Here is a 27,545-nt window from a genome sequence, read left to right as displayed (position 1 = left end):
CGTAGGAGTTAACGTGGGAACGCGCGTAAAGGGAAGGGGGAAAAAGTTGGAGTTGACACTTAAGGGGGGCAGCGGGGAGGGGTGGAGGGTGGAGGGTGGGGGGTGGGGGCAGCGGGGGGCGAGTCTCGCTGGCTCCTGATTGGTTTTACATTTCATCCAAAAATTTTTTTTCTCTCCTCTCTCTCCCCCTCTTTTCAGTTTCTCTCTCTGATCCCAGGGGAGGGGAAACGGGAATAGTGAGAGATCAAAAATAAACCTCTTATGTCAAAGCCGGGAAGGAAGTATAAATACGAAGGGCTCGGCAGCCCACTCGGTGCTTCCCGGGGTGGGGAGGAGGCTGGAGGCGGGTGCGCGGGGACGCCGCGCGGGGCAGGGGCGGAGGACCGGCGCACGCGGCCGGGGCGCCAGTTGCTCGCGCTCGGATCGGCGGGCGGGCGCGGGAGGAGCGGGCTGCGCCAGCCCGAGGGGCCGCCGGGGCACCGCCGCCGCCGCCGGGCGCCCGCTGGCCAAGTCGGCCGGCGAGCTGATTGAGCTGCTTTTTGCTGGAGGGAGCGGCCGGGCCGCGCGCGCGCCGCCAGCACCTGCCCGCGCCGGGCCGGCTTCTTCCCTCGCCTGCGCCGCAGCCGGAGCCCCCATGCCCCGCGCCGCCCCCCGGTGGCCGCCGCTCCCGCTGCTGCTGCTGCTGCTGCTGCCGCCGCCGCCGCCGCTCGCCCGCGGGGCCCCGGCCCGGCCCGGCGGCGGGGGGCAGGCCTCGGAGCTGGTGGTGCCCACGCGGTTGCCGGGCAGCGCGGGCGAGCTCGCGCTCCACCTGTCCGCCTTCGGCAAGGGCTTCGTGCTGCGCCTGGCGCCCGACGCCAGCTTCCTGGCGCCCGAGTTCAAGATCGAGCGCCTCGGGGGCTCGGGCGAGGCGGCCGGGGGCGAGCGGGAGCTGCGCGACTGCTTCTTCTCGGGCACGGTGAATGGGGAGCCCGAGTCGCTGGCGGCCGTCAGCCTGTGCCGCGGGCTGAGCGGCTCCTTCCTGCTGGACGGCGAGGAGTTCACCATCCAGCCGCAGGGGGCCGGGGGCTCCCTGCACCAGCCGCACCGCCTGCAGCGCTGGGGGCCCGGGCTCACCGCCGCCGCCGAAGCCCACCCGCTCCCTGGAGGACCCGAGTGGGAGGTGAAGAAGGGAGAGGGTCGGAGGCAGGAGAGAGGAGACGACGAGCTGGAGAAGGAAGAGGAGGAGGAGGAGGAAGAGGGGGGCAACGAAGAGGAGGCAGAAGGCGCCAGCGAGCTGCCACCAACCCTGGGGGCCACGAGTAGAACCAAGCGGTTTGTGTCTGAGGCTCGCTTCGTGGAAACGCTGCTGGTGGCCGATGCGTCCATGGCCGCCTTCTATGGAGCAGACCTACAGGTAGGACTCGCTTTGCCTGGAGGCTCCCGGTCACCTCCCAGAGTCTCCAAATTCTTCCCTTTCCAGTCCCTCTGAGAAAACCCTCCACGTTTCTCACCCTCCAAGATCGACCCCAGACAAGGTTCTTGCCTTTCTGAGAAAGCGCTGTAACTCTTTGCTTAACCTCTGACACCTGGGCTACCTGCTGCCCCACCCCACCGTGTCCCTTCCAATTTAGAGTGGAGGTCCTGGTGCTTCCTCCCCTCTCCTGCTCGCCCCACCCCTCGCATCTTGAATCTCCTGCAGCACTTGTCAAACTGAACTGAAAGTGTTTTAAAGCATCTCCCCCCGCCCCTCCCCCGGGCACCTGCCTCTCCCAACAGAGATGAAAATTGAACATTTTGGAAGAACATCCACCCCCCCCACCCCCCCCCACCCCCATTTCTCAGCCCTCTACTGTCTCCAGACCTGAGAGGCTCCCAAGGAAAGGCAGCTGGGATGAAAAGATAGGGCTATTTCGTTCCCTTTGCGGCCAGAACTGAGGTTGCCATAAGTAGAGGACATTGTTTGGAGGGAGCTAAACCTGGAAGGGGGCTGCCCAACTTCTGTGTGCCCAGCTGGTTCTGATCAAGGGGTAAGGACTACCTTGCCAACCTGGCACTCAGCCCTGGCAGAACTTTGTAGTGCCAGCATCAGCACGAGAAGGGAGGGGAACAGAATTTCTGCCTGGGGGCTCAGCCTGGGAAACTGAAACTTCAGTGGAAAAGGGAGGGGAGAAGGGAGTGGGGTATGAACTCAGTTAATATTCCTAGTGGAGCCAGAACTAAACTTGGTCCACCCCAGCTGCTGTCAGCCCAGACACTACTCCCTACCCAGGAAAACTGAGTCGAGGGGACAGCTCCTGTAGCCATAACATTTCTAACTAGATTCAAAGATGGTGCAGACTCAGCAGGAGGTGTCTGTGTCGCCCTATGCCCCAGCAGCTCCCCCAAGGACCAGGTGAACTGTAAGGGTTCCAGGAGAGGGCCGGACTTTCTCTTCCCCTGGGAGCACGGAACCAGAGATGTGCCAGGCAGAGAAGAACTGACCTGCCCAGAGGCCATAGTCCCCTGAAACAGGGATGCTAGCCACTGCTGCAGCTCAGTTGACACTTTTTCAATGATGGCAGTCGTGGCTGGGAGCCCTATTCTAGGCTCAGCCTGTGCCCGACTGTTGGGGACACCAAGTGCTCAGGTATCACTTGTACAGAATAGTCTAGATGAGGCGCAGTCAGCTCTTCTGTTTCTCACCCCATCTTTCTTACTCTGCAGTCACTGGGAAATGCACTCTAGATGGAAGGATGGAAAGAGCTAGGGGTGAGAGGTCCATGTGGCTGCTCCTCTAGCTACTGCAGGGGCCGGTTAAACCCCGGGCAGGCTTCCCTGTGTGCTGTTGTGGTATTTGTTTCTCCCAGAGCATGGTAAGGCAGCTTTGAGCCTTCGGTGCTTCGAAGGCTTCAGCTTTGAGCCCCATGGGCTTTGTGTCTACGCTGATTGAATATCTGTTTCGCTGTCTACTCTGAGAGCAGGCAGAGGCACCAGTCACCTTCTCTGACTCCTTTCCCCAAGCACATCCTCAAGAGGGCGGCAAGTGGGGCTTCTCCCATCTCAGGTCAGGGGCTGACTAGGGGTCTCCACCAGAAAGAAGCTGAAGTGTATTCATTGCAAACCCAGAGATGAGATACTGAGTCCCCCCGACACACACACACGGACCAGTTTCTGACATCTGCCTGAGAACCAGGAGGTAGGAAAGGCAGCAAGAACACAGAGAAGCAACAGAAAAAGTAATTTCTTTTCAGTCTTCAGAGCCAAAATGTCCTCCCTAACACCTTCCTACCATCTACTCTCTCAGCTCATCACCTAGACACTTAAGATACTGAGTATTTGCCTCAAGGACATACTTGGCATCTCCAGATATCAGAGCATCTAGAAGCAGACATGCGTTGGTGCTGGGCTCCAGGATTCCCAGGCCACTAAAGCAGGAGGTTGGGCTGGGCTTGCCCCAGGGTTGCACCAGACAAGTCAGCTTTCTCTTTGCAGAGCCACCCAGGAGCACTTCCACCCTCAAATGACTCCTGGCTGGATGACCAAGCACGTACTTGTGCCATCTCCTCCCTCTCCACATATGCAGGTCTCTGGACCATTCACAGACACACCTCTGCACCCAGCCAACCCACGCAGGTCAAGAGAGCACATCAGAATAGACATCAGGCATCTGTGAAGGCAGTGCCTCTCTCTAAGCATCTACTTCCAGGTCTCACACCTGAAAGAAAAGTCCCCTCTCAGCTCAACCAGCCCCATCACCGCCCCTTGGTCTCATGTCACAGCCCACCTGTGTGTCTGTTGTCATGATGCTGGGTGGGGCAGCAGCTGAGGCACAGCTGTTTCTATGACCGCCTACTGGCCCCTCTGCTCTAACTGCTCACCAGCAGTTCTCAGCTCAGTCCCCTGGGCTTCCCAAACAGGCCCATGAGCCCAGTCAAAAGGAAGTGAATGTCAAGTCCCAGGTCCTCAAGACCTCGCCTGCCCAGACCCATCACCCCAAAATAGGATCCAGCTCTTTATGAGTAACTCTTCAGGGAGGCTCTGCAGACTTCATTCACACAGATGGAAGGTGTTTGGGGTGTCTTAGCAACTGCGGGGTGTGTGGCAAGGATGAAGAGAGACTTTGCCCCCCTCGAGGGCTTGGATTTCCTCCGCTGTGAAGCAAGACACCTGGACCAGGTAATCAATTCGAGTTGAAGCATCTGTGAGACTGCTTCATAATGAGACTTCTGGAAAGTTCAGCACTATGTGGGGAAGCCACTCTCTGAGTGTGTTCAATTTGCAGTGTGGTTTACACATATCACCTCAGTGTAAATACCTGTGAGGGAGGCAGAGGAGGAAGGACATGTGACTTTCTCGTACATGGCTAGTAAGCGGCAGGGCTGGGTGTGCAAGCCGTGTCCGGACCCTGAGCCTACTGCTCTTCTTTCTTGTGCCACGCTGCTGCTTCAGCACGAGGAGGCTCTGCAGCTCTGTGCCTCTCTCACCCCCGACACTGGTGTGTGTTGTGGGAACAGGTCCTTGAATCCAGCAGTCCAAAGATGCCCAGCCAAAGCGGGAGGCCCTCCACCTTCAAGGCCTAGAGAAAGAATCAGCTGTGCTCGAGGCTGGTCTTACCGCTAAGTGACGATGAAGTTTTCCAGAACTCGGTACACTTGAGCTCACTTAATCCCTTGACAGAAGGGGCCCCTGCCTCCCACCTTCTTATCTGGTTTCAGAGTTAAGGAGCTTAGACAAAGGGGGCTTTCTGAAAGGAGGGACCACCTCGGAAGAGACCATTAACTCTGTCTGCATCCGGCCACTGCTAATTGTTCCCTGGATGAAACTGGAGCAGGAAAGGAGCAAGTGGTGGCTGAGCAGTGCCACACACTCAGTCTGGGTAAATCTGTCCTGCCAGTATATGAGCTACAAGCCGGGCTTCTGGACTCTCTGCTTAGCAGAGAGGGTCCTAGGAGTGGCACTGATAGTCTCCTGTCTTCACTTGCGAAAGACAAGTGTTACATACGTGTGCATTGTGTTCTCCCGCTGGCAAAAGAATGAGTCTGCTGCAGTCAGAATGATCAACAATATGAAATATTTCCCAAGGAAAACGCCTTAATATCCAAAGGCCTTTGATTGGCCACTTGACCTCCCCTACAGTGCAGGGGGTGGGGGTACATAGACAAGGGTTCAGGTCTGTTTTGGCGGTGCTGTAGTTTTCCTCACAGCAGCAAAGACGGGTAGCAGTCAGTGTGGTGATTAAGAGCATAGACTTTGAAGGGTAATAGAAATAGCTGAGTGTCGTTGAGCATGTTACCGATTTCTCTGTGCCTTACTTTCTTCACCAGCAGAATAGGAATAGTTATACCAATGTCCTAGTGTTCTCTTGAGGATACAATAAAATATGGAAAGCACCTGACCCAGTGCCTGGGGCAGAGTAGGTGCTCCACAAAGCCTGATTGATAGCAGAGTTGTCTTCAGTGATGGCATTTGACAGAGTAGGAGGGCATTGTGGTCACACGCCCTCACACCAGCCACTGCTGTGCCCGCTCTGCTGTCCCACGCGGCAGAGAGCCCTACCTTTCAGCTTGCTCAGCTCGACTTCTTGTGGTTCTGGTAAGAATGTGCTTTGGAGAGGTGGCCCACCCCCTGCTGTTTGGAGAACAAGGAGAGGTGAATAACATCATGCTGGACCCTCCCCCCCTTTTCTCCTCTTGCTTCTTTCCCTCTTCCTTTGCTTCCACCGCACCACCTTCCCAGCACAGGCTCAGGCCCCAGAGAGATACCCGGAAGGACCAGTAATGGCGCCCGTTGCTGGGGTCAGAGGGTTTCCATGTTCCCACTCTTCCTCTCCTTGCCTCTCCCAGGCGTGCTGCAAGGAAACGTGGTAGGACCCACAGTGTGAAGAGCAAATAGCAAAGCGTAAAGGATGACGTTCTGAGCAGAGGGAGCTGCTGGAAATGCGTCTGGCCCGGGCCCAGCCTTCCCCGAGACTCCCACCATAGGCTGCTTTGGCTGCCACGGGAGCTCTGGGGGAGGAATCTCCTTGTTTGTAGGTCAAAGAGTCAAAGAAGGCTCTGTCCTGGCCGGGGCATTTGTTCTCTTTTCCAGGTCCTGGGGGCGCCAGTGGAGAAGGAGACTCCCAAAAATGTCCTGGCTTTCCCTAATGAGAATTAAGGGCGTGGGATCCCCAGCCATTCAGGAGCAGGGTTGCTTAACCACCCTTGGCCAGGCTGGTCATGGTCTCCGACCTACCTGACGTGGTTGTTGGAGGTTGCCTGCTGGGCTGGGGCTCCCACTCCACCAGGGCCGCAATCTCCTTCACATACTCCAGCAAGCAGCCTACACTGTATGGTGCGTAGGAAGGTATAAATAGACACCAGGTAGTGGAGCGAGCCATCTAACCTTCTCCCTGACCAGCCCCTGAGCCAGCTTTCTGTGGGACTGTAAGTCAGGCCTGCCCTTTTGGCCCAGGGGATTGGCTGAGAATCGAAGGCTCACAGACTCATGGCCACCCACCCCTCCAGGCCCAGTGGTCCTTCCCCCTAGGGCACTGTAAGATGCACTGCAAATGTCAGGCATTCCTGCCACTGTTTCCCAGAGGACCTAACGGTGGGGATGGTGGCGTTTCCTGTCTCCAAAAGCTCAGTGAGACAAGAGAGAAGGGGAGGTAAGTGGGACCAGGATTTGGGATTTGAAAAGAAACACTGCACCACATAATCCTTGGAGCCCTCTTGCAATAGAAATTATCTCCTGAGATAGCAGCCAGAAGGACTTTGAAATGTCCTCAAGTCTAACCCACAGCCTTGAAGGACAGTGGCTCTCAAGCCGGCTCAGCCTGACAGTTATTCAGCATCTGGAAGAGATGATATGAGCTCCCTGATCTGCAAAGGAGACTCCCTGAAGACCTTAGTGTTGGGAAGCCCGATGCCTCACCCGATCCTCATGCAGCAGTTTGCACCCATGTGCCTTTGGTTTTCACTGGGGACATGGCCGTTGCATGGTCTCTGCTCACCTGCATTGCCTTAGAGTCAGCTCTGGTCACTGTGGGAAGGCAGGCCATTCTTAAACCTCAAGTCTTCAGTTCCTTATCTTGAGCCTTCTGGGACCGTGCTGAGCAACTGACATCTCTTGTCTTCATATCTTCTTTGTAAGACATCATCGCCCCCATTTTGAGATTGCGAAGTTGGGATTCAAAGGGAAGAAATCTTGTGAGGACGGTTGCAGGTTGCCTCGGAAGAAATTCCAGGGGTTGATCCCAAGCCCATCAGCCCCTGGCCCTTCCTAGGGCAAGAGACCGGGAGACTCTTTCTGCCCCTGGAAGCAGTGAAGACCTGGCCAGGAAGGAGCCTCAGCAAGCTACCATTCTTCAGCCCTCACCCCCAGTTGCATAATGATGTGATTGCTTGTTTCCCTCAGGAATCCAACTCCAGAAGCAAGTGCCAAGTTTCAGCTTTGCTGATAAGATGTTTACATCAGCCTAAACATAGCTGGAGTGCTTGACATGCTAAATAACCTGCCAACCCCTGTTTGTAGGGCTTACAAAATAGCTGGCTTGTTGCCTGCGAGGTGAACAGACAGATCCCATTCACAAATAATGGGATTCGTCTGGAACTCCCACACATGGCCTCTGCGGATGGAATGTCCCTATCTAGCCTTTCACCCCCCCTTTTGCCTCCTTCCACTCCCACCTCCAGACCACAGGAGGGAAGAAAGAGAGGCTACAGGAGGTGTTGCCCTAGGGAACAGGGAGCAGGGCAAGTAGGTGGCAGTTCGGCTGGCCATACTCCTGACTGAAGGAGGATGTGCCTCTGCCCCTTTGTCTCTGCTTCTGCAAAGTAACCCAAGAGGACTCACTTCTGGAGGTGCCTGAGGCTGGAAAGTGAGCTCTGCCTGGCTGCCTCCAAAGCTGTGGGAGCGGTTGGCAGCCCAGGGATGGGACAGAGGCCAAGCGATGACATAGACTCCTTCAGCGGATGGAACTAAGGGCAGGTGTGATCCTCAGCGCCTGGCTCTCATTAGGCCCACTGGATTCTCTCAAGCCCCAGGCAGAAGGGAATAAACCCTTTGGGGCTGTCCAGGCAGAAACCAGGAGGCCAAGCACTGGGAAACTTAATGAGCAGAATGTGGACCTAGGAGACAGACGCGCCTGGCCTGTCATCTGGCTTTAAGAGCAATGTGACCTTAGACAAGTTATCTGACCTGTGGGAACCTCCACTTCCTCATTCATAAAATCGGGATTACAATACCTACTTCACAGAGTTATTGTGAACATTTAATGAGGGGACGTGTAAAGTGGGGGCCCTGTGGCTGTGGAGTAACCATTGTTAGTAGTCACTATTAGAGCAATGTCTTCGGCATTAACAATTCCCATCCTGAAGAGTGGAGATTACCCCAACGGACATCAGGAAAATGCTCGACTGGATTCTAAGAGGGAAATTCGACTAACCTTGAGCACTCAAATCATTGCTTCTGGGCTGAGAACAGGGCGGGCTCGGGAGTAGCTGGCAGGGAGACAGTTGGTGTCAAGGTTAAGGCAGAATAACCAGTGCAGTGCAATAGAACTTTCTGTGACAGTGGAAACGTTCTGTCTGCTCAGTCCAAATCAGTAGCCACGAGCCATAGATGGCTATTGACGCACTTGAAATGTGACCAGTGTGACAGAGGAACTATAATTTTAATTTTATTGAATTTTAATTAATTTAGATTTACATAGCCACGTGTGGCTGGCCTAGATGTGAAAAGCTTTGGAGCCAAGCAGTCTGGGTTCAAATGCTGGCTGTACATGTATCAGCTTTGTGATCTTGGGCCGGTTACCGAGCCTCGATTTTCTTATCTGTAAAATAAAGAGAAGTAATTCCAGATGTTTTAGGGCTTTTGCGAATCTTCATCGAGATGCTGTCTGTCAAATGCTCAGCACAGAGCCTGGCACACGGGGTGCCTAAGAAGGAGTGGTGGCAGTAGGCAGGCAACAGGCCAGGAGATGGAACCCTTCACTCTGCCTGTTCCCTCCTTCTTGACAGAACCACATCCTGACGCTGATGTCCGTGGCAGCCCGCATCTATAAGCACCCCAGCATTAGGAATTCCATCAACCTGATGGTGGTCAAAGTGCTGATCGTGGAAGATGAACAATGGGGCCCCGAAGTGTCTGACAACGGGGGGCTGACGCTGCGCAACTTCTGCAACTGGCAGCGGCGTTTCAACCAGCCCAGCGACCGGCACCCAGAACACTTTGACACAGCCATTCTGCTCACCAGACAGGTCTGTGGACTGGCTCCAGAAACCCCACGGAGGAAGGGAGGCGGGATGGGCGGATCAAAGGGAGGACCGCTAGGCCTGCCCAAACATGGGAAATGTCTGCCTGCTGGCCCCAGCTGGACACCAGGAGCCTCGTGTGTGCAACTATGAGGAGGAGGTCATGAGGACAAGTGTGAGGTATTTGCAAGGGAAGGCGAAGAATCTCATAAGGGCTCTTTTCCAAAAGTTTGTGACCAGCTGTCTGCTGAGGTCATAACAAGAAGAAATGGGCTCAGACTGCCCAGTGAGAGATCTGGAGATGGAATTAAGAGAGGAGGTCCATCTTCACGGTTCAGGAGGCCTACCCACTGGTGTGATTTAAACAGGCAGCTTCCTGAAGTCTAGAGAGTGTAATAATGTATGCCAGGCCCTGTTCACTCCTCAGTCCTCACAACGACCCCACAACGTGACTGCCCTTAGCCCCATTTTGCAACTAGGGAAACTGAGGCGCAGAGCAGCCACCAGTGGCAGTGCTGAAAGTCAGTCCCAGGAGTCCTGCTGCAGGGTCAGAGCTCTTAGTCATATGCTGTCCTGCCTCCCAAGTCCTGGCTGGCCCTAGGACACACTGACGTAGAAAGAGAAACGTGCTTCCTCACACGGTGGCCTATGTGAAGAGATAGGGCGTTTGGCTTTGAAAGTTTCCTTCCACTCAGGAGGAGCAGGGACAGGAAGATTTTCTGCTCTGTGTCTGTTTTCATGCCCTCGTTCTCTCCGCCAAGCAGAACTTCTGTGGGAAGGAGGGGATGTGTGACACCCTGGGCGTGGCGGACATTGGCACAATCTGCGACCCCAACAAGAGCTGCTCTGTGATCGAGGATGAGGGGCTCCAGGCAGCCTACACTCTGGCCCATGAACTAGGTAAGACCTGCCGTGCCCGAACCCACTCCACTGTGTCAGAGGGACCGCCTCTTCCAAATGCAGCTGGCCCAGAGTCTGAGGAATGAATATCAGCCTGCAGACTTAGCCAGTTTCCCCTCATAATTCTGACAGAGTGATCTATGCAAACAGATGCTGTGCTTTCTCCACTCCCACCCTGAACATAAGGCCAAAACGTTAAAATAGTGTCCTGGACCATCATCAGAGGTCACCAGGAAAATGCCAGAACGTGAAACAAATGCTCTGGTAGAGTTGTGATGCCGTATCTAAGCTAAGCAGTAACAATTATGGGAATATCCATTGTAAAGAGAGTGCTTTGTAAGCAAGCGAATAATTGAGGTGAACATGAATTTAGGACAGGCTGAGGCAGAAAATAAAGGGACATCCATGTTCCTTGGTACTCTGAGAAAGCTTCCTGGAGGAGAAAAGCCCAGGGTGAAGTCTGAAAAAGAAATCTTTAAGGAACGAGGGGGTGGCAGTTCCCATGAGGAGCTAGTGACTGGTGGAGTTTCGTGTCAGCAGAGTGTGGTTCTCTCAAGAGAGAAAGAAGGGGGGACGGCACTGGACCACGGGGGAGCCCTCAGGGCAGGGTGGGGCGGGCTGGAGAGCTGCGGAGTGGTTGGGGCGGACTGTGGGTCTCTCCATTCCCAGGGCATGTCCTCAGCATGCCTCACGACGACTCCAAGCCCTGCACGCGGCTCTTTGGGCCCATGGACAAGCACCACATGATGGCGCCCCTCTTCATCCACCTCAACAAGACGCTGCCTTGGTCTCCCTGCAGTGCCATGTACCTCACCGAGCTCCTGGACGGCGGGCACGGTAGGCGTCCCTCAGGCTTCCCCCTGCTGCTCCTGCCAGCTGCCCGGCTGGACTCTGCCCTGAGGCCCCCTTAGACTGCTGACGGCACCTACACTGTTGGCAGCTGTGCGCCATCACAGAGCATCGCAGACATTTAGCATCAGAAGAGACTGGGGACATGTTCCTCACTCAGCCTCCCGTGCATTACAACCATTCCCACGAAGCATGCTCTGCCTTGCCCCATCTCTCAGTTGCCTGAGTTCTGGCTAATTTCGATTATTAGTGACAAAGTGGGTGGAATCAGTCTGAGAAGGTTTGTCTGGAGGAGGCGGATTTGAACAGAGCTTGAAAGAATGGAAGAATGTTTGTAGTAGAGGAAAGAAGGGCGATCACTCATATGATAGCTTAGAAATGGCAGAGGCAGGAAGAAGTCGTGGGAGAGCAAGTGGGGCAGGCCTCGTTAAAAGTTTGACTTAAGTAAAGCAGCAAAAACGCAGTTTATTCCTGATTCTTCTCATTTGAAGGAGGCAGGGACACATATGGTAAAATAATGTGGCAAAAATAGTAGATTATCCAAACATCAACACTTTGGTTTATTTTGCATGCCGTGTTTTTAAGAGCCCATTTACGTCCCCCCATCGTATTGTGACATAGATTAGTAGTATAATTAGCTGGCATTCCCTAGGTGCACACTGAATGCATATAAGATGTTCTGGATAACAAAAGAAATTCAACCCTAAAAAGAAAAAAATTTGCTACTGATTGTCAACAACTGGATAACCTCTCTATAGATGTTTAAGTGTTGACAGTTTTCAGACTGACAAGGAAACCGTGACGTCTAGACCTTAAACCCATCAACAGGAATTTAAGTGTAACGTGGGAGGCCATGGAGAGCTGAGAGACGGAACCCCTGTCCCTTATTCTTGTTCCTCTGCTTCCTCCATTTCTCAGGAGACTGTCTCCTGGACGCCCCCACCTCGGCCCTGCCCCTCCCGACAGACCTCCCAGGCCGCAGGGCCCTCTATGACCTGGACCAACAGTGCAAGCAGATCTTTGGGCTGGGCTTCCGCCACTGCCCCAACACCTCTGCGCAGGACATCTGCGCCCAGCTCTGGTGCCACATGGATGGCACAGAGCCCCTTTGCCACACGAAGAACGGCAGCCTGCCCTGGGCTGACGGGACGCCCTGTGGGCCTGGGCACCTCTGCTGGGATGGCAGCTGTCTGCCTGAGGAGGAAGTGGAGAGGCCCAAGGTGAGGGACAGCCACTTGGGAGGGTGGGGGAAGAGGGTGGGAGGTGGGCTGTTTCCAAGGAGGACACTACGCTCGAGACCCACAAACTCAAAGACTTGGAGCCAGGCTGCAACTATAACTTCTAAGCAAAATCACTCATCTTTTAACAAACAAAGCAAAGCATATTTATCCACACACGAGAGGAGCCCTTCAAGGCTGTCCTCACAGCAGACGGAACATGTCACCTGTTCTCTGGGTGTTTGGGGAACTCCCCCTTTGGAATTGTTTTGGAGTTGACTTGAGGCCTCGTGAGAATTGGTGATAGGCGTGGAACACTCCAGCACCAAGACCAGAACGTGGGCATTCAGTAAATGGAAGCCATAATGAATTCTATTATAAACAGATAGAGCGACAGCAGAAGAGGAGCATTCCATCAAGAACTGAGGGAAAAGCATTCAGATCCTACCATGTCTGAGCTGAATGCATAATTAGAGGTCAGGAGCATGAGAGTAATTTGGGGATTCCATACTCAAAACGGAGGAGGGGAGGAGGAATCAGAACCACCTCTGAGCAGGCAGAGAAAACTTGGCCCAGGACAGAGTAAACTTGCAAAAACCAAGGCAATGCCAGGGAGAGTTTTAAATGATTCACTTCTTTGCCCTGCTCTTAATACTTCTAAACTATGAGGCTGCTCACATTTCTTTTACTGCGAGTCACTGAGCCATCTCTATGAAACAGCATCCGCTGAGTTTCGCAGCCTGGTCCCGGCCCAGCACTGAATCACCAGGGTGGCCTGAACACTGTCTCCAGAGGGCTGTCCTCAGTGGCGTGTCCTTTGCACTGAGTCTCAGGAGCCTGCCTGGGCCAAGTGAGCCACACACTCTAAGCCTGAGCCAGCGCAGGATTCTCGGATTCATCCTCAGCCACCTCCCAGCCTCCCCACTCGGACGCTGAGCTTCTCTCCTAGGTCCCGACCCTCTCCTGTAGCCTGAGCTTCTCGTGTTACCGAGGGGAGAGGAGGGCGTCCGTCCAACGTTCCTCAGCACCAGAGCCAAGCTCCGTGCGGGAGAAGTTGATGTGGGATGATCATGGGATGATGTTTATCATCTATTTTTAATGGGAAAAGACAGATATAAAATACTACATACATGACAGTCATATCTGTGTAAAACAACACCACATTTTTATGATTATATATTCAGAGCAAAAGCATGAGAGGATATTGATGAAAATCATATCAATGGTTTTATCTGGGTAGTGGTATTTTTTGTGTGTCACTTTCTTTTTTACACGTTTCTGTATTTTTCAATTTTTGTGTGAGCAAATATTACTTTTCTATTTTTTTCATTTTGAAAACTCTGTGCACCCACTAGGCCCAAAGCTTTATTCTCACAGGCCAGTTATAAAGTTGGAAGCAACTCTGTTCATGTCCCGGCATTGTCTTCCCACAGGAACTGTAGCTGTAGATAGTGGCAACACCTCCCAGCCATTATTCCTTTAGACCAGGACTTCTCGGCCTCAGCGACATTTTGGGCTGCATAAGTCTGGTTGTAGGGGGCTGTCTTGCTCACTGTTGGATGTTCATCCTTGGATGTTTAGCAGCTGCCCTGTCCTCTACCCACTAGAGGCCAGCAGCACATGCCCTCCCCAGTTGTGACAATCAACATAGCTCCAAACATTGCCAAATGTCCCCAGAGGACAAAACTGGCCCCAATGGAGAACTGCTGCGTTAGAACAAATCTTATTCCCATAAAAGAATTTCATTCAGGGACCGGCCCTGTGGCGTAGTGGTTAAGTTCGGTGCACTCCACTTCAGCAGCACAGGTTCACAGGTTCAGATCCTGGGCATGGACCTACACTACTTGTCAGCCTTGCTGTGGCAGTGACCCACATATAAAGTGGAGGAAGATTGGCACAGATGTTAGCTCAGGGCTAATCTTCCTCAGCAAAAAAAAAAAACACGGAAAAGAGTCTCACTCAACAACTAATATTGAGCACCTCACTAAGAGCAAGGCACTGTGTTAGACCCTGGAGGGTCAGTACTGAGCAAGTCCAGCACAGCCTGTGTTCACAAAGCCGACAGAGTCATTAAACAAATGATTCAGGCAGTTCACTGAGCTCCGTGCACCAGGATGAGCATGACTAGATGAGGAAGTCAGGGCCCTGGGCCCCTGTCACACCCAGAGCTGAGGCCTCCTCATCTCTGCTCCTGACTCAGGGTGGCCTTGTGTGTTGCAGACTGTGGTAGATGGAGGCTGGGCCCCATGGGGACCCTGGGGAGAATGCTCCCGGACCTGCGGAGGAGGAGTCCAGTTTTCACACCGTGAGTGCAAGGACCCTGAGCCTCAGAACGGAGGAAGATACTGCCTGGGTCGGAGAGCCAAGTATCAGTCATGCCACACAGAGGAATGCCCCCCTGATGGTAATCGCCACTTATGGCCACACCTTGCTGCAGCAGATCCCCAGAGGAGGTGGAGGGTGGGTCTCCTGGGATGCAGAGCTCTCTCCTGTGATCCAGACATCAAGGGGCTCTGCGAGGTAGCAAGTTTCAGGGCAGCCTTTAGCGACCCGGGACACTGCTCACTGTGCTGGGAGAGCATGGCAGAGTCAAGGAGAGAAATTGCCCTGGTCTTCCAGGACATGGAGATAGAGTATGTCACTCCTAACCAAATTTATTCGGTGGAAGGAGGGAGGGCTTTTCAGAGGGGCTGGCGTCTAGGATAATAATCCTCCTGGAGGCATATGAACCCTCGCCTGTGTACAGGGTGGAAGTCTTTTCCAAAGCAAGTGTCAGAGCCAAACCTCCAGTGTCTTTCCAGCCAAGAGTCAGCCCAGGGCGGAGGGAGGATTTCTGAATCTGATTCTAGTGCACATTCCTTCTGAGAAGAGTTGCCCATCTTCCCTTGGGGCTGTGGCAACTGCCTGACAAACCTTCCCAGGAAGCAACACCGCCTCTCCCTCCCCTTGGCAGATTCCTAGCCCCTAGTACCAGCTAGAAAGCACACATGTTAACTAAGGGGCAGTAGGCGCAGCAGCAGAACTGGCGAGAAGGATCATTCGAAGTTTCCCCACCATCCCATCCAGCTCCTCTTTGTGCAGCTCTGGGAAGTACTGGCAGGCAGCAAAAGATAAGGGAGCTTTCCAAGAGATTCTTCCAAGTGCAGAGACACACTGGCATTGGGCTGGTGTCTAATGGGTATCTGTAGGCTTTGTAGTTTTGCAAGACGGGAAGGATCAGCAATGGCATGAGGCTCTAGAAACCTTGCCCTGGAATTGAGAGAGTTTGCCTGGCATGCGAGGTGACATGTTCCTGGGGAAGAGAGAGAGAGAAAGGGGAGGGGAACGAGTATTAGGTACAAGGTAGACATGGACAATCGGCGATATCGTGATTGCAGACGCACCAGGTCCGCCATCGCAATCAACAAGTGTGTTTAGTGCCTCTTGTGTGGCTAGAACTGTGCTAGATGTTATAAATGACATAAAAATGCACAAAGCATGGTCTCTGTCCTCCAGGAACTTGCAGTCTAGTGAGAGATCCAAAGCCCTTTTACAATGCAATTAAAGCTTAATCTATGAGGCACAGACCCCAGGCTTACGAGGACTTCAGCACAAGGAAAAGCCTGGGCTAATCAGAAGCTTCAGGGGGAGTTAGGGCCAAGCAGGGCCTGGAGGATCGAGATGGTGATGAGGAGGCTAGGTGGGGAAGGATTGAGAGGGCCTTCGAATCACCCAGATGGAGTCAAGCAAAAGGTACTAGCATTTCTAGGCCAGAGCACAAAGGTCCTTGGAAGCTAACATGGTATCTGGGGGTCTCTGTGCCGGCTGTCCCATCAGGTCACCTGGGAAGCTTTTCCAAACACAGAGGCCCAGGTTCCTCAGATGTACTGAAATCAGAATCTCAGGAATAGGGCGCGGCCATCTATGTTTTGAAAAATCTCCACAGGCCATGCAGATGCACAGCTAGAGTGGAGAACCTCAGTAAGAGTAGGCTTAATTTCAGGATGATGGGAAAACAAAAACGAAAATGAAAATAACCATGTCTTACTTCAGACAGATTGTTCTGGAAGCAGCATGCAGCAGGATGGGAGAGGAGGCAGGCTGTGTGTAGGAGGCTGGGCGCTAGGTCTCGCATGAATCTGCAAGGCCTGTGCTGGTGTGAGGTGGACTGAGATGGTGAGAGTGGGATGGAGACATTGAATATAGTCCTGATTGTCCTGGCTTAATGACAGGTTAGAAATAGTGAATGTAGATGCTCAAATGTTCAGAAGATACCAGGATTCCAGTCTCAGGCTGGAATATGATGGCATCGCCAAATGAAAATCAAACCAGCTCATGGAGGAACCATATGGAGTTGGGGTTCCCTGAGCTGGAGGTAACTGCAGTACCGACAAATGGAGCTCCCCCATAGACACCCAGAATTACTGCAAGTTGGGCATAGGAGCAAGATCAGAACCAGAGACGCAGATCTGGGAGTCTTTGACCACATATCCAATGTCACCAAGAAAGTCAAGATAAAGCACAATTAGCATAGGCCCAAAAATATAACTCCATGTGTCACCCATGCCTCTCAAGCTTACTGAATTGTCCCCTGTTCCTCCCTGAGTTTATTCATCTGTAAAATAGAATTAGTATCTTCTCCAATGGAAAGGATTTTATCCCAGAAAGCCCAACTGAGGCTGGATGCTCCTATCCTTGCCTCTATGAGTGAGGGTCACACGTGGACCTAGGTCACATGTGTCTAGGAATGTAGGGCCCAGGTGACACAGGACCAGTGTCCTGGGGTTGAGTCAAAACCAGGAGGAAGAGAGGTGCCCTGAATCCCGGCGTTCTCCAGCTGGGGCTGCCTGCCTCAGTGCAGCACGTTGACTCCATGCCGTTTCTCACTTTCTTTAGGGAAAAGCTTCAGGGAACAGCAGTGTGAGAAGTACAATGCCTACAATTACACAGATGTGGATGGGAACCCCCTGCAGTGGGTCCCCAAGTATGCAGGGGTGTCCCCCAGGGACCGCTGCAAGTTGTTCTGCCGAGCCCGGGGGAGGAGCGAGTTCAAGGTGTTCGAGGCCAAGGTGAGAATCCTTCTGGAACTCAGGCCCCCTGGCCCGACCCCACCATGGGCTGCCTCTGTGCTCACCACACCCTCTCTTACCTTCCCTTTCCCGGCTGCAGGTGATTGACGGCACCCTGTGTGGGCCGGAGACTCTGGCCATCTGTGTGCGTGGCCAGTGTGTCAAGGCTGGCTGTGACCACGTGGTGGACTCACCTATTAAGCTGGACAGGTGTGGGGTGTGTGGGGGCAAAGGCAACTCATGCAGGAAGGTCTCTGGTTCCCTCAACCCCTCCAGGTGAGTCTCCCGGGCAGTTCTGTACCTCAGTAGCAGAGTGGACCGGGCTTTGGAATCACACTGGCCTAAGTGTGAATTGTGACTGCTACTTGATACCCCTGCAGTATTGAGCTGCAGTTTCTTTGTGAAGCATCTGCAGTCCTCTCTATCTCAGAGTCACTGTAAGGAGTCATGAGAGGGACAGAGTACTTGGCAGAGGGTCTGGCCCAGAGAGGATGGCGCACAGGACAGCCAGAGGCCACATGGATAGGGATGTACCATCTCTGAGTCAGTCAGCAATGGAGCTACCCTGCATAACCAGGACCTTTGCCAGAAAGCAGCTCTTTCAGGCCTGTTTTGGGAAGGACATCTTACCTTACAGCTGACGAGTCCTGTCCTTGCTACAGGTGGATCTTCAGAAAAGGCGGTACAGAAAAGGGGAGCCTTGGCAGCCTCAGTGCTTTCATGAAACTGAGAACTCCGGAAGCTCTCTCACACCTTAGAGCTGCACGTTCATAAAGCTCCTAGTATCTGTTTAAGTGCTTTCACGTCTGTGGCCTCATTTGATTCTAAAATAAGTCTATCAGGTGGGCAAGGCCAATACTATTATTCCCCATTTACAGGTGAAGAAACTAAGGCACAAAACGATGACATGACTCTTCTCAGGTCACATTGAGAGTTAATGACAGCCAGGAAGAGAATCCAGGCTTCTGAATTCCTGGGCTCTTTTTTTTCCTGCCATTGCACGCATTTCCTAGACAGGAAGGTCAAGAGCATGCATGCATTCTCATCAGGTTCAGAGAACAGAATCAGCCTACAGCAGACCACTTGGGAATCTTTTCAAATTTAAACTCCCAGGATATAGAAAAAAGCAGCATGGCGTGTGGGGTATTCAGATCCTGGTCCCTTGGCTGGCTTGCTTTCGGCATTCGACACATGGGCCCAGGGATGCTTTCACAGCTGCCCTAGACTGAGTGGCTGGCCCGGCGGGGCGTCAGGCCAGTATAGCGAGGGACTGATGCTCCTCAGCAATCCTCATCACTTTCTTCCCAGCCTAAGTAACTCAAACACTTTTACCCCAGAGGAGAAGAAGAACTAAGGTTTCTCCATCCCACATAAAGCCCCAGACCTACAATATAGTTGAACATTTTCCCCAAACAGCATCCTATCCTCGCAGAAAAACACAGCTCATGGTGTCTGGGCACAGCCAGCAGAGGCTCCACGGAAGCGGGCTTTACCTGGTTCCTGCCCTAGAGCCATAGTAACCAAATGCTGGGAACTGACGGACTCTGCGAGGTGGAGTAGGATGTCTGTTCTGGTTGGATTCTGGAACAAGCGTGTGGAACAGATTTTCCTACATGGGTTTGAGCTCTGGGCTTGGAAGTGGCCAAGCGAAGTTTTATACCAGTGCAAGGAACTAAATGTGTTTGTGATCTCAAATATTTGAGTCAAGAGCTGCCAGGTTTGGCAGCACTGACACAGCTTTTCAAACCCCTCTGGGCTGCCTTCCTCTCTGGGCTGTTATTGTCAAGATCCACACATCTAAACTCCAGACCTTTGAAACAGAGTTGCCAGGCCAAGCAAAAACCCTTGAAAATCCCAACACACAAAATATTCCTGTCCACCTCAGCAGCTAATTTGTTTGGGATTTTGGGGCAACTACTTAATTATTTGCTAGTGGTTTTTGTCTGCCTACCTCCAGTCACCAGCATGCTAACTTCCTGAGGCACTGGGCTGGGTAGCCACTGATCCTAAGGATCTCTTTTTGTTCCTATCATAGTTATGGCTACAATGACATCGTCACCATCCCAGCTGGTGCCACTAACATTGATGTGAAACAACGGAGCCACCCAGGGGTCCAGAATGATGGGAACTACCTGGCACTGAAGACCGCCGATGGGCAGTACCTGCTCAATGGAAACCTGGCCATCTCTGCCATAGAACAGGACATCTTGGTGAAGGGGACCATCCTTAAGTACAGTGGTTCCATTGCCACCCTGGAGCGGCTGCAGAGCTTCCGGCCCCTGCCTGAGCCTCTGACCGTGCAGCTCCTGACTGTCCCTGGTGAGGTCTTTCGCCCCAAAGTCAAATATACCTTCTTTGTTCCTAATGACGTGGACTTCAGCATACAGAACAGCAAAGAGAGAGCAACCACTAATGTCATCCAGCCCCTGATCAATGCACAGTGGGTACTGGGGGACTGGTCTGAGTGCTCGAGCAGCTGTGGAGCTGGCTGGCAGCGGCGGACTGTGGAGTGCCGGGATCCCAACGGCCAGGCCTCTGCCACCTGCAACAAGGCTCTAAAACCTGAGGATGCCAAGCCCTGCGGAAGCCAGCCGTGCCCCCTGTGATGCAGTGGGGAGGAGGCCAGTCTTGTGCTCACGGACTTGGGGTGCTGGGGTACAGACCAAGGTCCCCACTATGGTGACCCTACCTGTGGAGGTGGCATGGCCTACTCAGGCCTCCCATTGTCACAGTCCCTGCAGTTTGGCATGAATTTCTAAGGGACAAAAGAAGAGAGGATATGGACAACAGTTTCTAAAGTCTACTATCTAGCGGATCGGACCTTGCTTGGGTTCAAGTAGAGGGCTTAGGTTAAAAGGTAAAAAGCGCGCTTATTGGCCCAAACAAGAGACTCAGTCAGCCTGTTTGCAAAGGACTAGCAAAGTTAAATGAAAAAGAAATTTTCTTCTGTTTGGTCTCCCCGATAAATAATCTACCTCAGAGGGGAAAAAAATCTGTAAAGGAGAGGTGTGGAGCAGGGGTCAATGGGGAATGTCAAAGCAAGCTCCCAACTGTGCCCCGAAGCTGTTTTCAGGACTGACCCTGACTGTCTCCAGTATTAAAATCCATTGCCTGAAGGGCTGCGGAGTGGCGGCATTGTGGAGGGCCACATGTTCTCAGGCTTCCACCTGCAGGTGGATCCGTTTCAAGTATTTATGCAAATGTGTCTCCGAACTAAAGTGTGATCTTGTGCCAATGTAGTGGTCTGATCTGGTTCAATATTTCTTGAAAAACGGCAGGGGACCCAGAGCCCAAGAACAGAGGCTAAAACCAAGTCAGCTCACCTTGAACACACACAGGGAAGCTGGCATCTTGCCTGAGTCTCTTCAGGCCTTCCCCTTGAGGTCTCATACGCATGCTGAATTCAGGTCATTCAGGCCCTCTTTGTTTGCATAGTCTAGACCGGTGGTTCTCAAACTTTAGCAGGCATTAGGATCATCTAGAGGGCTTCTTAAAACACAGATTGCTGGGCTCCACCCCAAGAGTTTCTGATTCATTGGGTTGTAGGGGGCCTGAGAATCTGCATCTCTAATGCATCCCCAGTGATGTGGAGGTTGCTGGTTTGGGGGCCATGCTTTCAGAACCACTGCTCTAGTGGAAACTTCCAACTTGGACGTAACAATGGTTATTTAATGACCAGGCTCATCGTTCTGGAGAAAGGCTATCCCATTCCACTCTGCATACATCCCCATCCTCACTGTTACATACTGACCAGCCAGAGATACCAGATTCTCTTGGATCTGAGGAATGCTGAACCTGTAGCTAAGTAACCTCATCCCAGTGAGCTCAGCTCCTCTCCACACCGAGTTTCATCTCCATCACACAACTCTTTTGGCCCCACAAACTTGCAGCTGTCCAAAGCAGCCCCTTTTCATAGAACAACATTCCCCACCTGCCACCTGAAACCTCCCTGAGAGCCTCCACCATCGTATCTTCGCTCCAGATCTCCTCCTCTCTTCCTGGCCAGACGAGGTCTCTGGCTCGATCTTCCATGTGATCTGGTGTAGAGGGAACTTAGTCCTTGGTCATAATGGGTGAGATGAAACAGATGACATCAAGAAATGGCATTCTAGTGAAAAGAAGGAACATATCTAAATTTGCATCTTCCCTTTTTTGTCACCTTTGACCCCTTTGTCCTTCCCTTTAGCTTTCTCTCAAGACCTCTTCACATAAATGGTGATGTGGGCAGAGAGGATGCTCCATGGAGCCCTTGTCTGAATGAAGAAAAGGTGCCCTCTTGGAGGACTCAGGCCCTTGGAGCACAAGGCAAGGCAAACGGGATCTCAGCGCCTACCGTGCCCTCAGCTGGTCGCCTTAGTGTGGTGCGCAACTCCACATGGCAGGCTTCGCCATCAAGCTGCCACTTTTCCTGTCTGCCGACTCTTTAGTGAGTGGGAGGCCAGGCTTACCTAAGTATAAACAAGCTCACACACAGGCATGTGGATGACGACTAGTAAAACCAGATTTTTCCTTGCTGTGCACCAGTTTTGTTGAGGCTGATGTATGTTTCTGCAACTCTTCATCTTCTGTTTCTCATTCTCCCCAAATTAATCAAGGCCAAGTGTGTCCCCTACTAAATAATGATGCCATGCGCACTGCCTGCATCATTACCAGGCACGGCTCTTGCCCTGGAGTTCAGTTGGCAGCAGAGCTGCTGATGTGCAAAGCAGAATGGAATCCATCTTGGCTCTTCCTTGCTGTGTGGGCTCGGCAAGGCTCGCAGAATACAGACTTGTTTGTGTCTGGAAATTCAACAGCTGCAGCTCAGGGACTCAGAAAACAGATCTGCAGAGAGAGACCACATCATTATTTCCCTCGGCCAACCACGACCACCCTTTTAGGCCAGAGAAGGGAAGACTGCATTTCCCCTGCTGAGAGTTTGCATTTTCCACCTAGTGCTCCTACTGGAAACTCCTCCTAATGGAAGCTCCTTAGGCCCCAACTCGGCAGGTAACTTGGTCATTCATCTGCATCCTTCAAGCACCTGCCAAAAATATTTCAAAGGTGGTACATGAGCATCAAAGTTCACTTCCAACTTTTCATCCTCAAGAGAAGTGAATCCTTGCCTGGAGTTTATTCTCTGCCCTTTATTCCCCTGTAGCTGACCAGAAGGTCTTGTGAATTTACAAAAGTATGCAGCATTGCTGTTCCACGACCCAGTTTAGCAAACTAACCCCTCTCTCTCAGGAACATTTTCCAGGGGTGATGGGACCCTCTTCCCACTAGAGCCACATCTTGTTCTCTGATGATGTCCACTGCATTCTAGATCCTTCATGTTTGGGCTTTTTAACTAGTGGGACCTCTTAATCAGGACTGTTCCTCCTTCCTAGCATCCAAACATGTAGTTCTTGCTTCCCTCTGGAGCTCTCTTCATTTTTTCCAAGACTCCCCACCCGCCAAAAATGATAAGAACAATAGGAAAGTTCTTAAGAGTGTGTTGGCTTTTGCTTTGTCTTGCCACTATCAACTTGGTCCAGGGCAAACAGAGAGAGGGGCTTTGTCACCACTGCATTCCTGAGCCTGGAAAGTGGTAAGGCAATGTTGCTGCCATGTGCAAGACTGTCACACACAGCCCGAGAATGCCAGTGTCTGAGTCTCTCTTGGTTGTAGGAAGAGCTGCTCATGAGCCCACAGAGACCTCTTCTCCACCCGCTCTGCCTCAGATCACCATGGCCTTCCAGGAAGCAGTGCTGTCCCCTCTGCTGTTTGGGAATTAGGAGTGGTTTGTCCGTAAGACTGAACAGAAAGGCGGGATTTACCACAGAGAATGAGATGTAGTATTATCTTTGGACTTCAGATTTCTGCTGCCACAGCTTCATCACTTCCTTTTACCTCTATGGTGAGCTGAAGCTAAATTACTGAATACACAGCCAAAATAAAACCTGAGATCGGGTGAGCATGACAAAGACAGCGAAGGCAGCAGTGTAGGCAAGGTGCAGTTCCTGTCCCTGACACCTGTCCTCCTCCGGCCCCGCTCTGCTCTATGTAGAGTGGAAGGAAATTTCCTAAGGGAAGAGAACTATATCCCCACCAGCACTCCCCACCCCTGATTCCAGCATGGGTCAGACAATCACCTGAGGCCCTGAGCAGGCGCTGCCAGTGGGAGCTAGGACAGAATGCGGAGGAAGGGAATGACACAGCAGCACTCCTGCCCTTGAGAAATATAAACAAGGGTTTGCTCGCCTTTGGTGGCCTTTGGCTGAAGGACAGTATGTCTTTATGAGAAAGCTCTCTTCTGGCAAGGCATGTTTTCCTGCGTCCTCTGGCTGAGCTTGCAGCTTCAAGAAAGCTGCATGTGGAATGTGAAAGAGAAAGAAGTCACCAACTTAAGCTGACATTTTTGCTGGTTCAATCTAGGTAATCACTAAAGTGACATATGGTGGTCATATCGACCTTACATGTGAAAAAATTCTAAACAATACAAAATAACACACTGAGGGGAACTAAAAGTGGGAGCCCTGAGTGAGCAGAGCGATTGGTTTGTGACCTACTCAGGCTTTCCCTGCCTCACTGGCACCATGTCAGCCCTTCCCCGGCACCTGCCCGATTTCTAGTTAACACTTCCCAACAACCTGGCCAGACTTATCAAAACAGTGGTGCCCCTTTACAGCTTGGTTCACTCTTCTTCAGACAGGGAGCTTCTCTGATATTCCACTTGGGAGATAGTTGGCCTCCCCTACTTAAAATTGAATGCCAGCCAACCCACACCATCCAGAAACTAGATGAGGGGCTCCTCACAGACACTGCTCAAGTATTGGGAAGAGAAAGATGAGACCCAATGTACAAGTACATCCTGAGCTCTAACGTTAGCGCAGGGAGAGAGAAATATAGGAGCCTCCAAAGCCACCTGTTTCTTTTAGAACATACTTTCCCTCAGGCCTCAGGCTCAACAATGAGAGACAGGAAAGTTCTGGCTATCCCCATGACCTGCCCAGCCTACCCCTGGCAGACATGCAATTGCCCCAGGAAAGGAGGGAGTAAAGACGCCTTCCCCAGACCTCACCGTTCCTCATTGCAAACATCTTGTGAGTCCCAGGAGCACTGGAAGAGTTTGTCCGCAGCCAAACACAACTTCCTGTTTCGAAGAAAGGGGAGAAAAAAAATAGTTGAAAAGGTTTTGGACACTGGAGATTTCAAGTTTCTGTAAACGCAAATGAATCAGACACATGTGGAATAAATTTCTCCGGAAGTAAGAAAAGATGCTGTGAGTTCCTCTTGCTGGACCAGAAAGTGGGAAAGGGTAGCTAAGAGGGGAGGTGCTTCAGAGGCTAAAAAGAGAGAGAAAATCCATGTGAATCTTGGCTAAAAGAGAGGGCCCCAGTGATGACAAGGATCCATGTGGGCCCTCCCAAGGCTACATCCTGAACTTGCTTATTACTCAGAACTTCTCCCCCTCTGAAGTCTTAAACTGAAATATCCTGCTCCCCAACCACAACTTCCTACCCTTCCAGACCTCTCACTAGTTCCCACTACACTTATTCTACGGACGCCCAGGTCCTTGGCCATCCCTGTGTCCACACATTCCCCTGTCTTTATTTCTTCTCTGTTTCTTCTTTCCTCGTGCTGCTTAGATTCCACGTTCCAGCACCTCAGTCTCAGTCTTGCCAATATTCCCAACTCACTTGCCCCACTAACTTTCTCTGGCGTTCAACAAGCAGAGCCCCACGCCAGACCTATTCAACTCTCTGATAGGAGCCTTATGCTCATTATCATTATGCTAACAACCAAGCTGCACAGCACTAGGGGAAATCACACACCACTGAGCATACGGGCGCCACCATGAAGTTATGGTCTCCAAGGGAAACTCTGACCAGCAACTCTGACTAGCTGCCCTAGTCAGTTCTATTGCCACTTCTCTATGAAATTATTTTATACTTTCTCCACTCCCCTCAAGCTCATGATCCTGCCACATTTCCCCTTACTATGAGTAGATGACTTCACCCTCTACTACTAAGTGTATCCTACACTGCATCTCCCTTGATAGAAGAGAGAGAGAGGACACAATCTCACTGTTAACAGGTCAAATTACAGACATGAAGCTAAAAGAATGTTATAATTCTACCTTATTTTGGATTCAAGAGGCACATTCCAGTTGCTAGCAAGTCCATAGAAGGGTGAAGATTCAGGAGATAATTCCTCTTTACTATTACCTTACTAATTTACTTTATTAAATTAATCTCGCGGCTCCTCTGAAGGGCACAGCAGCACATCAGGTCTAGATATGCAGGACTCCACATGGCTCAACTTCCCCACCCCATGATCCTTGTCGACCCCTCTGTTCTCCACCATCTACCCAGTGTAAAGCCTTTTCTCAGGTGTGGTCCCTGACACGATTTGTCGGTCATTCTATTCCGTCTAGTTTCACTGTTAGATGGAGCTGGGTCTTCAGATCTCAAGGGTGGAGGAAGGGAAGAGGGAAAAGCCCTTACAGGCCCAGGACCAAGGACAACCAATCTTAAAGACGATAGACTTTCCTCCGCGCTGACCTCGGCCTCCTGCTGGCCTATCCCTGGTGTGTTGTAATGCTGGAACAGTGTCTCCCTTTTCTCCATCTTGAGTTATATTACCAAAGACCCCTTCTATTTGCTTAGCCTCCAAATGTGCTAGATTTCAGGAAGGCAACTGGACTGCAAAACAAAGCAAAAACCTGCCTCACAAGAAAATGAGTGTCATCATACAAGAAAGCTCGATTTCTTGCCACCAATCCTAAGGTCTTACCTTTAGCTATATCTGTCCTTTTCAAAATCTATCCTCTTTTCCCGTTTCTGTTACATGATGAGGTATTTCCTACCATCAGAATTAATCCCTTCTAAATGCCACAGCACCTCACCTTCTCAAGATCCTCCGCCCACAGACCATCCCACCCTCTCCTGCTGGCTGAGCTTCTCCCTCTGCTGGCTCCATCCCATGAGTGTTTGAGGCACTGCATCACCTGGCTGGTGCCATTTTGCAGCCATATCGCTTCACTCTCCCCCCCACTGGCTAAGGCCCTGCTGCTCCTCCAAAGTACGCACCCTCTTCTCCCTCCAGACTTTCATATAGATTCTTCCCTCTTCCTGAAATGTCCTTTTTCCTTTTTCTCCTCTTCCCACTTCAACAAACTCCTACTTATTCACCAAGCCCCAGATTCAAGGTCACTTCCTCAAAGAAAGCCTCCAGTTAGGTTAAACACCCCCATGGTGTTGTGCACATCACTTTTCAAATACTCAGCCCACTGGTAGTCCTTCCTGTCTCACTTCTGGACCACATATGACATGAGGCCCGAACCACATGTTGTCACTCGCTTCTAGCCTAGAGCCTGTCATACAGCAGGCACTTAATAAATGAGAAAACAAATGGTCAAGATTTTTCCACCTTAAAAACAATATGTTTACACCTCCCACATTCGTCTCTGCTCCCTCCAGTCACACTTGAGGGGATGGCGCCCCTCGTCACCCCCTAACAAGCCAGGTCTCCCTGCAACTGCACACGGGGACTGTCTTGCCAACGTCATCAATGACTTTGTGCTAAATCCAGCAGATGTTCCTGTCTCTTTTTGCCTGAGTTCTGGCCCTCCTCTGTCGTATCTGTCCCCCAGACCACCCCTAAGTTGCAGAGATCTCAGTGTTCTACTCACTCTTTCTGGAAGATCGCATAGGCTCCCATGGTTTCAGTTTTTTCTACATGCTGATCACCCCCAAATTTAACTCCTGAGGCTGTCAGGGTGCCCAAGAGACCCCCGTCATTCAGAGATTCGCTAGAAGAACCCACAGCACTCCGCACGGAGTAGTGCTCATGGCTGAGGTTGATTACAGAGTTGTAGCAGAGATACCCAGCTGAATCATAACAGATAAAGACACAGGCGGAGTCCGGAGGAGGCCACGTGAGGCTGCTCTGCGCTCTCTCCCTCCCAGGAGGGGCCGCACAGAGCCCAGTCTTCCCCCAGAAGCACGTGTGAGATTTCCGCCCAGGGAAGCCCTGAGAGACTCAGTGGCCAAGGATTTACCGGGGGCTGGTCATGTGAGCACCCTCTCCTAGCACATACCAAAATTCCAGACTCCCAGAAGGAAAGTGGTGTGCAGCATAAATCATATAGTCTGCACAAACAGTCTAGCCACAGGGAACCAGCCTTATCAACAGTTAACTGTGGACTCGGGACACTCAGAGAGCCAAGTTCCCAGACACCAACCAAGAGCCAACCATGAAATCAGGTCTTTCTAAGCACAGCAGTGACAGGCCTGCTGTGTTCTCTCCTTTCTGCACGGGCTGGATCTGTCTCCTGAACCACAGGCCCATGTTTCCAACTTCCCACCAGACTCCAT

At 52.0% G+C, this 27,545-nt stretch overlaps 1 protein-coding gene and 1 long non-coding RNA gene across 3 annotated transcripts; one reads left to right on the top strand and one right to left on the bottom strand.

Annotated features, from left to right (window-relative positions):
- Positions 1 to 222: 222 nt before the first annotated feature.
- ADAMTS8 (ADAM metallopeptidase with thrombospondin type 1 motif 8) lies at positions 223 to 20,440 on the top strand. The gene is made up of 9 exons (XM_070623444.1): positions 223 to 1,393; positions 8,958 to 9,197; positions 9,956 to 10,091; positions 10,761 to 10,928; positions 11,859 to 12,160; positions 14,378 to 14,561; positions 17,033 to 17,205; positions 17,306 to 17,481; positions 19,241 to 20,440. Exons 1-9 carry the CDS (start codon positions 635 to 637, stop codon positions 19,809 to 19,811), a joined length of 2,709 nt encoding a protein of 902 aa, XP_070479545.1. The 5' UTR covers positions 223 to 634; the 3' UTR covers positions 19,812 to 20,440.
- LOC139083895 (uncharacterized) lies at positions 13,441 to 27,202 on the bottom strand. Of its 2 annotated transcripts, none has more exons than XR_011540966.1 (5): positions 26,861 to 27,202; positions 24,248 to 24,319; positions 21,654 to 22,029; positions 20,529 to 21,313; positions 13,441 to 15,449 (listed from the first exon to the last, which is right to left on the bottom strand). It is a non-coding gene; the product is annotated as an uncharacterized lncRNA (long non-coding RNA). The 2 variants fall into 2 exon arrangements; XR_011540967.1 differs by having other exon boundaries at positions 21,856 to 22,029; positions 26,861 to 27,068.
- Positions 27,203 to 27,545: the final 343 nt, after the last annotated feature.

This window comes from Equus przewalskii, chromosome 6 (assembly GCF_037783145.1).
Source record: "Equus przewalskii isolate Varuska chromosome 6, EquPr2, whole genome shotgun sequence".
In the NCBI taxonomy this organism is placed as follows: domain Eukaryota; kingdom Metazoa; phylum Chordata; class Mammalia; order Perissodactyla; family Equidae; genus Equus; species Equus przewalskii.
This window is presented reverse-complemented; position numbering and strand designations above follow the sequence as displayed.